Source organism: Ranitomeya variabilis, chromosome 1, assembly GCF_051348905.1.
Source record: "Ranitomeya variabilis isolate aRanVar5 chromosome 1, aRanVar5.hap1, whole genome shotgun sequence".
In the NCBI taxonomy this organism is placed as follows: domain Eukaryota; kingdom Metazoa; phylum Chordata; class Amphibia; order Anura; family Dendrobatidae; genus Ranitomeya; species Ranitomeya variabilis.
The window spans coordinates 710,407,622-710,420,560 of record NC_135232.1 but is presented as its reverse complement, the minus strand read 5'-3'; the positions used below and the strand labels follow the sequence as shown (position 1 = coordinate 710,420,560).

Genomic DNA, 12,939 nt, shown 5'->3' with positions numbered 1-12,939 from the left:
TCCCGGGCCCACCAGCTGCTTTCCTTTAGACGCTGGCGATACGTCACCACATCCCCCGGCTTCAGGAGGGACTTGGCGCCGTCTCCACACAGGCAGGGCTCCACTTCGTCCCGGGTGATGCGGACCCTCAGGGCTGTTCCAATCTCCTGCACGAAGCCCTTCCCTTCTTGGGGCTGGTAGACGATTACGACGCCCCATTTCGGCAGGGAGCCCTCCAGCAGCTCACCACGCGCCTCCCGCTCCACTTCCCGCTGGAACTCCGCAACCAGGTGGCTCCTGTATTCTCCCCAAGGGAAGGGCCCCAGGTCTGGCCCCCCCCCGGTACTTTGGGGCCAGGCTGCGGGAACGCTGGGGCACCAGTGGTCGCAGCGGCGGCCGGGTCTGGTGCAGAGGTGAGGCGGCCTCCCTGGGGGTCGCGGCACTCAGTACCCCTACTTGGGGTAACTCCTCCAGCACCACCCCACTCTCCTGAGGGAGGCACACGGGCTGGGGACCGCGCAGGCAAAGGATGCCCCATCGACAGCTCCCACGGGTCTAAATCCTCCAGCGGGGGCATATCGGAATAATCCTCCGGTGACGGGGATCGATGCGGGGCCATCCTTTTCCGCAGGCCTTCTCTGGTCTCTAGTCCCACCTCATCTGAGTCATAGTTTCGTTTCTTCGGTCTCCGCCCGCCATAGAGGATCAGGAGGCGGATCTCCCATGCTGACGGGCACGTCCTCAGGATGCAAAAATGTTTAGACTGGGCGGCCATTGTCTTTCGCGCTCTTCAGCTGGTCCACGCCTACTCCACGCCCCTCTTCTTCTCCTGCGCTCTCCTCAGCGCTGTAATAGCGGCGGTTTTTGGCGGCAAGTGGCAATGCACAGTCTTTGCAATAAGTCACAGTCCAAACACAATAAATCACAGTTCCAAGGCACACATGACCTGATTCTTCAGGCTTAAGTAGATCCTGTTCGTGACGCCAAGTTGGAGCGCCCCCACTGCCGCAGGGCCGAGGGGTACCCGGTACCGGGCCTCTGAGTCTCTGTTCTGGGGTTGTCACGGTGGCTAGACCCGGTCCGTGACCCTGCTGAGGGGCGTCCAATGAAGGGTGTGGATGGTGATGAGGTTGTGGTGGTGCAGTGCAGGTCGCAGTAAATAACGAGGACACCAGGTTGCAGTCTCTTTACCTCTTTACTGAAGGCTACAGGTTCCTCAGTCTGGAATACGGTTAACCGGGCTGCGCAAGTCTGGCCGGTCCGATGGCACCTCCAGGGTTCCCTTTGCAGGTGGAAATCTGTGCCTACCTTCTAGCGCTTGTGTGTTGTGGTCCTCCCCTGCTGTGCTTACGGGATAGTCCCTACAACTGTTGTGTCTGTTTCTGAAGTTCCCTCACAACTCGATTATGATGTTCTGCTTCGTCCCCCAGATGATATGGCTAGGACACACCCGTATGACGGGTAGGCTCGAAGTTCTTCCGGGACCCTAGAGTCGCCCCTCTCCAAATGTTGCCCCCTATGTCTTCTTAGGTGATTTGAGTGAGACAGCCCGCCTATAACTGACTGTCCTGCCGTAGGTTTGAAGTAAGGCCTGGAGCTTAATACTTCCTCGGCGTTCCGGCCACCGGCTGCGCGCCTCAGTAGGATGTTGCCTCGACTTACAGCACGACTCCTACTGGTGTTTCTCCTTGTTGCGTTGATCTCGTTTCTCACTCAGCACAATAAACCTCGCTTCTTGTCCTTTCTTGGGGTACCGCCGCAACGAAGTGCAGGCGCGGTCCCGTAACGTTCTTTCTGTTCGCTAGGCCTCTGTCAGGATCCCACCCCTGACAGGGACCCCCCTGAATCTTCCCCTGCAACACCCTCTGCCACAGGATGTTGCCTGGTTCCAACCCAGTCAGCTTCTGACTAACTTCCTATCCAACCCCCAGTTTTACCAGATTGTGAGGAGTGGCCTAATACATAGCGCCCTTAGCTCCCCCTGGAGGCCAGACTGTGAAGTGTATTGGTGTCTGTGATACCTGGTCAGGTGAACTCCTTCAGTGCCATCAGACGTACCATAGCCCCCCTTAGCGGCGGAGCATCAGTACTGCAACGACCAGGACTCTGGGGCGCTGCATGTACATAAGTCACGTGCGACCCTAGTAAGTCACAAGTGCTGAATGACCCCCGAACGTGATGGCTGTGACCCCTCAAGAAACATTCAGGAAATTATCGGATTTATTATAAGGGCAGGTTCAGACGATCAGTAAACACTGCAGGTTGGAGGCTCTGTACTTATGCAGCATCCAGATGTTACAGCATAGTGGATTTCTAGAAATCCCACATCCACTATGGGTGCACAGACGGCCGCGGATCACCTGTGGAGACGGACATGAGGCGCGTCTTCCCAGACCGCAGTGCAGCGCCCCAGAGTCCTGGTCGTTGCAGTACTGTGGCTCCGCCGCTAAGGGGGGCTATGGTACGTCTGATGGCACTGAAGGAGTTCATCTGACCAGGTATCACATACACCAATACATTTCACAGTTGGGCCTCCAGGGGGAGCTAAGGGTGCTATTTATTAGGCCACTCCTCACCACTGTGGGTAAACTGGGGGTCAGGCAGGAAGTTAGTGGAGAAAGCTGACTGGGTTGGACCAGACAACACCTGGTGGCAGAGGGTGTTGTGGGGGAAGATTCGGTAGGGTCCCTGTCAGGTTTGGGACCCTGACAGAGGCCTGGCTACAGGAAGGAACGTCACGGGACCGTGCCTGCTCAGCATAGCGGCGGTGCCCTAAGAAAGGATCAGAAGCGAGATATATTGTGCTGGGTGAGAAACGAGATCAAAGCAAGAAGGAGAATACCAGTAGGAGTCGTGCTGTAAGACCGAGGCAACATCCTACTGAGGCGCACAACCGGCGGCCGGAACGCCGAGGAAGTATTACTATATTCAGCTTCAGGCAATACTTCAAACCAACGGCAGGACAGTCAGTCACAGGCGGGCTGTCTCACTTAAATCACCTATGCAGTCTTGGGGGGCAACTTGTGGAGAGGGGCGACTCTAGGGTCCCGGAAGAGCTCCGAGCCTACCCGTCATACGGGTGCCGTTCTAACCGTAACATCAGGGAGGGACGGAAGATTAGCAGAACATCATCTAATCGAGTTGTGAGGGAACTTAAGAAACAGACACAACAGTTGTGGGGACTTTCCGTAAGCACAGCAGGGGAGGACCACAACACCTAGCGCTAGCAGGTAGGCACCAATTTCCACCTGCAAAGAGAACTCTGGAGGTGCTATTGGACCGGCCGGACTTGCGCAGCCTGGTGAACCGTATTCTGGACTGAGGACCCAGAGACCTTCAGTAAAGAGGTAAAGAGACTGCAACCTGGTGTCCTCGTTATTTACTGCACCGCACCACCACCACCACCATCCATTACATCTATCACTGTACGCCCCTCAGCAGGGTCACGGACCGGGCCTAGCCACCGTGACAACCCCAGGGCAGAGACTCAGAGGCCCGGTACCGGGTACCCCTCGGCCCTGCGGCAGTGGTGGCGCTACAGCAGCATGTCTATTTATCTTGTGGAGACGTTGGTATCCTCAACAGAAATTACATCTATACGATGTATTGGATGCAGTGAATCCGCACGGTTCAGTGATTACAGACATACGCTGCATCCAAAGATCTGCCAGTTCCAGATCGTGGGTACCTGGCCTTTGAATTAGTATTTATGAGCAGAGTTGGCATCCACAGCTGACACAGGGGGCATCCATAGCGGGCACCGAGGGCATCCCCGAGAAAGAATGACAGGAATGGACTGCTGGGATATCACTACAAGTCTCCTGTTATGTCGTAATCGTGCTATAACGCTACAGTAGATTATTATGGTTGTTACATTGTGGCCGCCCCCTATGATACCCTCATACTGATCAACGAGAGTCCGATCGCTGCATTCCCACCTATCCGGAGAGGGGGCTGAAAGTGTCCCATAAATAATCATAGATTCTGTGCATACACCGCATTTCAGAGACCCCTATATCTGCATTTTTTAGAATTGGAAAAAAGAACCAAATGGAAACTGTCAGCAAGCTGCTGTTGATGGATCCGTGTGACAACAGAATATTTGTACTGAATACTACTGTTGGAAAATGTGCATTCTCTAGTCCAGGATTCCTTTTTTTTTCCTTCCGTGACAGCTGCGTGCTGGGAGTTGTAGTTCTACACCAGCTGGAGAATGTTGTAAAACGTTGCGACTCTTACCGCAGTTTATATCTCAGTGTAAACTGGAGGAGACGTGTCCTAATCCTCGGCAATGGAGGTGCAGTGAGTGCGAGCCAAGATATACAGGCTGTGTCGTCTTACTGGGAAACTAGGAGAGGCTCGTAATGTATATCACATCTCTATGGCCCTTTCCTGTCAGCCGATAGGACGCCCCCCATATGGCATCTGCATTCAGTGTGGGGGCTAAATTGTCGTTCTACATTTCATTATCTTCCATGAAAATCACATTTTTACTTACGTTTCTATAAATGTTTTCAAAATCTATTAATGGGAAACCATCAGCAAGCAGCTGCTGCTGGATCCCAATATGTTATTTCTATTCTCTGGGTCTGTGCATCCAGGGACGGCTTCCACCCCGCGACTTCCCTGTGCAGCTAACTCCGGCACGTACCCAGCGCTGTCAGTTCTGTTCAGAGGAACCATTTTGGTCCGATTCTTGCAGATGAAAGCAGATCGGACTCAGTCTTCAGCACTGAGCACTCAGAGTACTAAATGTAGATACACAGAATTGAAGATCCGCTAACAGCAGCTTGTGGATGGAGATCCGTTAATAAAATGCTGTATATTGCATGGATGGTATTTACAAAACAGTATAATGAATATTAGAGGTGACGGAGCTATATTTATCTACTACAGAGCCCATTATCACAGCACTTTAAGGGTATGTGCACTTGGCGTTTTTGTCAGGCGGTCCGCTCAGCAACCCACCCAACAATCCGCTCCGTAAACGTTAAAAAGAAAACCACTTTGCGCAAGTTCCATCTTTTCAGCTTTTAAATATGTATTGTGAGAACTAATAAAGATCTTAAACAGGTTTTCTGGAAAGATCGGTGAGGACCCACACTAATTAGCAATGTGGGGCACTTTTACCCCGCCTGGAATGGAGCAGCAGTGCACATCCTCGACCGGTGCCATTCATTCCCTGTGGGGCTGACGAGTTCTGCGTCACTTCTCCCCGAGAGAATGAAGCGGCGGTCAGGGAATGCACAGAAATAAGTGTCCCGCAAGGGATAAAGATTCCCCGCTCTGCCGATCAGTGCAGGTCCCAGCGGCCGGACCCTACTTTAAGTCCTTGGAAGAACCCCTCCAATCAGTTACTTATCTTCACCAGGTAACCCCTTTTAAGTCCTCAAATTGGGCAGCAACTTTAAGTCCTCAAAGCTGGACACACCTTTAAGACATGAGTAGACCCCTGACAATCAGTTATCTTCGTCACACAACCCCTTTAAGTAATAAAACTGTGAAAACCCCTTCAAGTCCTGAAACTGGGCAACCCCTTTAAGTCCTTGGTGGACCCGACAATCAGTAAGTTATCTTCACCAGACAGCCCCTTTAAATCCTCAAACAGGGCAATCCCTTTAAGTCCGCAGCAGACCCCCCGCTGATCATTAAGCTATCTCCACCGGCCAACCCCTTTAAGCCCTGCAACCTGCACGTCCGCAGTCGTCACACATCACATCAGGCGTCCCCCAGACAAGAGCTTAGATAATCCTCAGAGCCCCTGGGACCCCGGTAATCGGCAGACGGGCGTTTCCTCTTCTTTCTTTGCAGATGTTTCTCTTATTATTGTGGTTGTCACAAATCCTTTTTCTGAGGATTTCTCCGCACAGGATTCTTATTTTGTGCCTTTTTTTCTGGGAAAGTGATGCATAATTCATGCTGGATCTCCGCGGATCGGAGCTCACAGACGTCACTTCGGTGTCTCGTCCGCCGGCTTCACCGCTCTGCTGAATAATTTAGACTTTTAGAAGAATCTGCAAATTCTAATTCCTGCCCAATATTGGAATAAGCTTCTCTGACTAATGTAATTAATTCATTAATGGAGGCAGAATCCGGGAAGTCGTCCGAGCTTTGCCACGTGACTAGAGCGACAGTTTTCTTCTTTTCGGACATAACACATAGACATAGACCCTTTTCAGTGTCTGGTGGAAGGTCGCCATAAGATGCGCCAGCCTCTTCCAAAAGTATCTCATTCACCAAGCCAAACCTGGTCTACAGGGAAGGTTAATAAAAATTACAAAGTGTTGGTAAAAAAAAGCCATTCTGGGAACCAGGAAGCTGCGAGGCCGGGGAGCGCTGTGCTCCTGAAGATCAGTAATGAGAAAACCCCTATGAATGGATATGGTCACTGATTAGAGTAGCTGTGCTGCAAGTCCAGCATCCAACTCTTTACCCTTTGTTGTAGGCTGGTTCTCCTTAAAGGGAACCTGTCACCCCCCCAGTCGTTTCAAACTAAAAGAGCCACCTTGTTCAGCAGTAATGCTGCATTCCGACAAGGTGGCTGTTTTAGGTCTGGGTGCTGTAACTAGAGAAATAATCAGTTTTTTTTAATTTGTGAGAAATACCTTGTCTTCAGTCAGGGAGGCAGGCCTTTCCCCCCTGCTTTAGACGCCACACAGCTGTCGCCCACATCTTCTTGGCGCCGGGCGCCGCCTCCTCACCGCTGTTTTGAAAATAACCGGAGCCTGCGCTCTTTTCCCCAGCCCCGCAGTGACTTATGATTTATTCACATTGCGGGGCTGGGATTCACAGGCAGGGCAGCCGCGCAGGCGCAGTCAGCTGGGCTGCATATGAGGAAAGACGGGCAGCGCTCACTGCGCCTGCACCAGGCAGGGGAAAAGAGCGCAGGCACTGGCTATTTTGAAAACAGCGGTGAGGAGGAGGCGGCGCCCGGCGCCAAGAAGATGTGAGTGACAGCTGTGTGGCGTCTGCAGCAGGGGGGAATTTCTCACAAATTAAAAAACTTATTATTTCTCTAGTTACAGCACCCAGAACTAAAAGAGCCACCTTGTCAGAATGCAGCATTACTGCTGCACAAGGTGGCTTTTAGTTTGAAACGACTGGGTGGGGGGGGGGGGGGTTGGGGGGGGGGGACAGGTTCCCTTTAAGCATGGAGTATTATTGGCAATGCTCCTTGGGACAAAACATGCAAATTAGCTCTCTCCAAAAATAGGAAAATATGCTACCTGTTGAAGGTAGTTGCCCTGCGAGTCAGTTTTTTTTCTCCTTGTCAATCTTGAGACCAGGGCTACGACAATTTTTGGCATCTGTGCATTCTTGCCAGCATGCGCCGTGGCCTCGTTCTCATGATAGATGTTCCAACAACTGAAACAACCCTTTTAAGAAGCAAGATCTAAATATCAGTGCCTGGATGAGCTGGGCCCACCCTTCTAGTTTGTTCAGACCTGACCTGATGCAGGAAAACATTGTTACCTTCCTAAATTTCTTCTTCTTTATTTAACAGGATCAACAATGGGGATAAACATCAACAACATGACGGCCGCCGTGTCCGGCACCAATAGAACGTTTTTGGAGAACGGCACCGAGGAGCTTGAAACCTGCTTCGTACCCGAAAATGCCGAATGGGTCTTCACCTACCAACCCATCTACATGTGGTTCATCTTCGTCCTGGGCTTCATAGAGAACTTATTTGTCATCCTGGTCTTCATCCTTCATAAGAGCCGCTGCACAGTGGCGGAGGTTTACCTGGGCAACATGGCGGCTGCCGATCTGATTTTCATCAGTGGCTTACCCTTTTGGGCAGTATCTCTCTCCAACAGGTTCTATTGGCCCTTCGGGGGCTTCATGTGTGTGACCGTCAACTCATTGATTCAACTCAACTATTACAGCAGCATCTACTTCCTGATGATGGTCAGTATCGACCGGTATCTAGCCCTGGTGAAGACCATGTCTGTCGGTAGGATGAGAAGACCTTGGTGTGCGAAGATAAACTGCGTCATCATCTGGATTTTTGCACTGGCAGTAAGCTTACCCAAGGTGGTGTTCCGAAAGGTGACCTTCGTTCCGGCTCTCAACGCCACGTCCTGTATAATTTTTCCTCCTTTTGACAGCTGGCACGTGGCCACCAACATTATCACCAACCTTGTTGGCTTCTTGATCCCATTTGTCGTCATTGCCTTCTGCACTTCTCAGATCATTGGCGTTCTCCGGAACAACGTCATGCAGCAATTCAAGGAGATTAAAAACGAGAAGAAGGCCACGTGGTTGGTGCTGTCTGTACTCTTGGTCTTCGTCATCTGTTGGCTCCCCTTTCAAGTTTTCACTTTCATCGACACGTTTTATCTGCTCGAAGTCTTCGAAAATTGTGCTATCATTGAGATTGGAAATCAGATTTCATCCTACATCGCTTACAGCAACAGTTGCATCAACCCCCTACTCTACGTCATGGTCGGCAATCATTTCCGGAAAAAGGCCAAGGAGGTCTACCAGCAACTTGTAACCAGGATAAAGTTCCCGAAAAATGAGCCCATGCCCATGAACTACTCGGGGGTCACCGTACGAACCTCCATTTCTATGGGGCAGCAAAATCTAATCAAGCGGTGAAACACGTCGGCTCTGTCCAGAAGAGGCTCGGTAACAACCAAACATGTCGCGGAATAAGCTGCCGTTATTTATTTCTACGTCTTGTCTTCTGTACTGACTCGCAGTTCCCGATTGTTCCAGTTGGGGCTCCTGTACGGGGTAGGACATGGGCACGTCCCAACTAGGGGAAGGTGGACATTATTTAGGTTCTCATTAGATTGTCAGGGACACTCCATTACATGGTGAAAGCACGTCAGGGAAATCAGTGCTTGCGTGATATTTATGATGTTTTCTTTTAAAGGGGAGCAGTGAATAAATTAAATGGATGGGGCTTTGTATCTAATGTGTTTATAGACTGCAATTAATAATGTACTATTAGAAATATCAGCAGTAATATGGCCACAACAAGGGGCAACAATGGCTCTTTATTCATTAAAAGCGCCCACCAGGAGTTAAAGGGATTATTCAGTACCCTTGTCTTTACATCGGGGGAAGAGAGAAGCTTTTGACGTTGCATTAATGGCCGCCTTTCCGGCTTTACCAAATCTTGCTCACCTGTTCTACTAATCAGAATAGGATGTGCAAGGGACCGCCATGGGTCATTGATGCAATGTCTGTAACTCCTCTCCTACCAATGAAGAACTGAGAGATGCCAGATGATTCCTTTAAGGTCGCTGCTACACTGCAACTTTGGCCATGACATAGGGAGTGCATCCGATGATTGCTCCGTGTCGCCGCTACATCATGAAGGTGAATCTGGTCTCATTGCGACCACTTGGGAACCGCGACAAGCTAGTCAGACAAAGTTGGATCTCACAAGGCTGGACAACCCCTTTAAGCTTAATATACAGAGGGCTGGGCAAAGCCACTGAATTGTGACTTTTCTTTTTACTTCTTCGGCCTTGTTTGATATCAAAAGTATCAGGAATTAAAGGTGCTGTCTGGCCACTTAGCCTCTAAGAAATAGACACTCAAAATTATTTAAAAAAAAAAAAAAAAAGAATACTGATCCCCTGCCAATCCCATCCCATTGCTTCCCAGGTTCTCCAACCGGTCTTTCTGCCTCCCATTTTGGCTGAACTGACATGTGACCGCTGTAGCTAATCACTACATACTGTTTAGAAGCGATGGTCACGTCTGTCAGCACTGAGGACCTGGAAGACATCAGAACGGAAGAAGTGGTGGGAGGAAGGGGAGAGAGGGGGTCATAAAAGTGAGTTATTCCATTTATTAGTTTTATGCAATTCTACACCGTTTTCTATACAAGTATTAGTGGCTGGAAAATCCCTTTAATGTGGACCGAATGCTAAGGCGAAGCAAAGAGATCCTCTAGGATTTGTATTAATGCAGAATAATGTGAATGTTTTCTACATGGTCTGATGTATTTGTAATAAAGGGCGGTGGGGTGTATATACGGGGGCCTATAATGTCTGTCTGGTACATTGTGCACTTAACTTACTAATTCCTGATACCTCATTACTGATAATAAAAGTGGAGTTTTACCAGATTCCTTGTGTGGGATGACTGCGCTGTCCTGTGGCACCATATGGCGGCACTAATTAAAATGATAAAATAATGTGACTCTGGATGATTGACTCTTGGATCACCCAGCTTTCCCATACACCTGTGCCATAGACATGGAGCACGAGTCCATACAAATGGCACATACTACAAATTAAAGGGGCACTAAACCGGGAGTTCATGTAGTGCAGTTACAGACAATTATTCTCTGTTATCAGCCACATTCTTTATTACTTTTTACAACTTTAGAGATTATAAGAGCCTTGCGTGAATGGAACAGAGGTGGATCATATGCTCAGCCGCAGATCCACGTCACTCGGCCAGCGTTGGACTGGAGCTCCTTGGGCCCACCAGAGAAAACCATTCTTGGGGCCCACTATGTAGCTAAATAGAAATAAATACAAGACCACCAATTGTGCGGTAAAACGTGCTAATATCCGGGTATAATATAAGGTAACTAGATGGTAGCCCGATTCTAACGCATCGGGTATTCTAGAATATGTATGTAGTTTATTTATGAAGATTTTAGAATAATACATTGAATACACAGGATTCGTCCGGCCGCGACCAATTAGCGAAGCGTGGTTCAAATCCCACGCCAATTTGCAGCCGGACTGCGCCTGTCGCTGATTGTTCGTGGCTGGCCATGTAGTATATAACAGGCCACGTAGTATATTGCACAGCCACGCAGTATATAGCACAGCCCACGGAGTATATAGCACAGCCCCATAGTATATAACACAGCCCATGGAGTATATAGCACAGCCACGTAGTATATAGCACAGCCCACAGAGTGTATAACAGCCCACATAGCATATAACACAGCCACGTAGTTTATAACAGCCCACGTAGCATATAACACAGCTCACGTAGTATATAACAGCCCACGTAGTGTATAACACAGCCCACGTAGTGTATAACACAGGCCACGTGTATAACACAGGCCACGTAGTGTATAACACAGCCCAAGTAGTGTATACCACAGCCCACGTAGTGTATAGCACAGGCCACATAGTGTATAGCACAGCCCACGTAGTATATTGCACAGCCCACGTAGTATATTGCACAGCCCACATAGTTTATTGCACAGCCCACATAGTATATTGCACAGCCCACGTAGTATATAGCAGCCCACGTATTATATTGCACAGCCCACGTATTATTTTGCACAGCCCATATAGTATATTGCACAGCCCACATAGTATATAGCACAGCCCACGTAGTATATTGCACAGCCCACGTAGTATACTGCACAGCCCACGTAGTATATTGCACAGCCCACGTAGTATATTGCACAGCCCACGTAGTATATAGCAGCCCATGTATTATATTGCACAGCCCATGTATTATTTTGCACAGCCCACGTATTATATTGCACAGCCCACGCACTACATTGCACAGCCCACGTAGTATATAGCAGCCCACGTATTATATTGCACAGCCCACGTATTATATTGCACAGCCCACGTATTATATTGCACAGCCCACGTAGTATATAGCACAGCCCACGCAGTATATAGCAATGTGGGCATCATATCCCTGTTAAAAAAAAAAGAATTAAAATAAAAAATAGTTATATACTCACCTTCCGTTGGCCCCGGATCCAGGCGAAGTGGTTACCGACGCTTCTCGCGCTCTCCGGTCCCAAGAGTGCATTGCGGTCTCGCGAGACCGCTACGTCATCATCTCGCGAGACCGCAATGCATGGAGCGGTCACTGGAGCGTGGCGAGGAGCGGGGAAGGCCTGTTCCTGATCTGGGGGCCGATGGACGGTGAGTATATAATGATTTTTTATTTTTTTAATTATTTTTAACATTAGATCTTTTAACTATTGATGCCGCATAGGCAGCATCAATAGTAAAAAGTGGGTCACACAGGGTTAATAGCAGCTGTAACGGAGTGCATTACACCGCGGCATAACGCGGTCCGTTACCGCTGCCATTAACCCTATGTGACCGCTGACTGGAGGGGATTATGGAGCGGGCACTTACTGCGGGGAGGAAGGAGCGGCCATTGTGCCCGTCGCTGATTGGTCGTGGCCGTTTTGCCGCGACCAATCAGCGACTTGGATTTCCATGACAGACAGAGGCCGCGACCAATGAATATCCGTGACAGACAGAAGGACAAACAACGACAGACAGACAAGAAGTGACCCTTAGACAATTATATAGTAGATACACGTCTTAATTATGTAATAGGGGTTGGGGTAGTCCCTCATAGAATATAATGCAGCCCCATCATAGAATATAATGCAGCGCCCCCAGAGTATAATGCAGCCCTCATAAGGTATAATGCAGCCCCCGTCAAAGGGCATAATGCAGAATGCAGCTCCCCCACACAATATAATGCAATCAGGGCTCAGTGATTATGTATGTGTGTGTGTATATATATATATATATATATATATATATATATATATATATATATATATATATATATATCTACTATATAATTGTCTAAGGGTACTTCCGTCTGTCCTTCTGTCTGTCGCGGTTATTCGTTCGCTGATTGGTCTCGCCAGCTGCCTGTCATGGCTGCCGCGACCAATCAGCGACGCGCACAGTCCGGAAAAAAATGGCCGCTCCTTACTCCCCGCACTCACTGCCCGGCGCCTGCATACACCCCTCCGGTCACCGCTCACACAGGGTTAATGCAGGCGGTAACGGACCGCGTTATGCCGCGGGTAACGCACTCCGTTACCGCCACTATTAACCCTGTGTGTCCCCAACTTTGTACTATTGACGCTGCCTATGCGGCATCAATAGTACAAAATGTAATGTTAAAAATAATAAATAAAAAAAACCAAAACTGCTATACTCACCCTCTGTAGTCCGCTGAGCCGCTCGCGCCGCCCGC

General features: G+C 49.4%; 1 protein-coding gene across 2 annotated transcripts in view; it reads left to right on the top strand.

The window, feature by feature from the left end:
• LOC143778220 (B2 bradykinin receptor-like) overlaps window positions 1–8,731 on the top strand; it is a 36,782-nt gene extending 28,051 nt beyond the window's left edge. For both annotated transcript variants that reach the window (XM_077267367.1, XM_077267368.1), the window contains one exon: window positions 7,484–8,731. In XM_077267367.1, the coding sequence (XP_077123482.1) occupies window positions 7,484–8,583 (1,100 nt within the window). In that variant the 3' untranslated portion in view covers window positions 8,584–8,731. The remainder of the gene's footprint in view (window positions 1–7,483) is intronic.
• The last annotated feature ends 4,208 nt before the right edge of the window (window positions 8,732–12,939 follow it).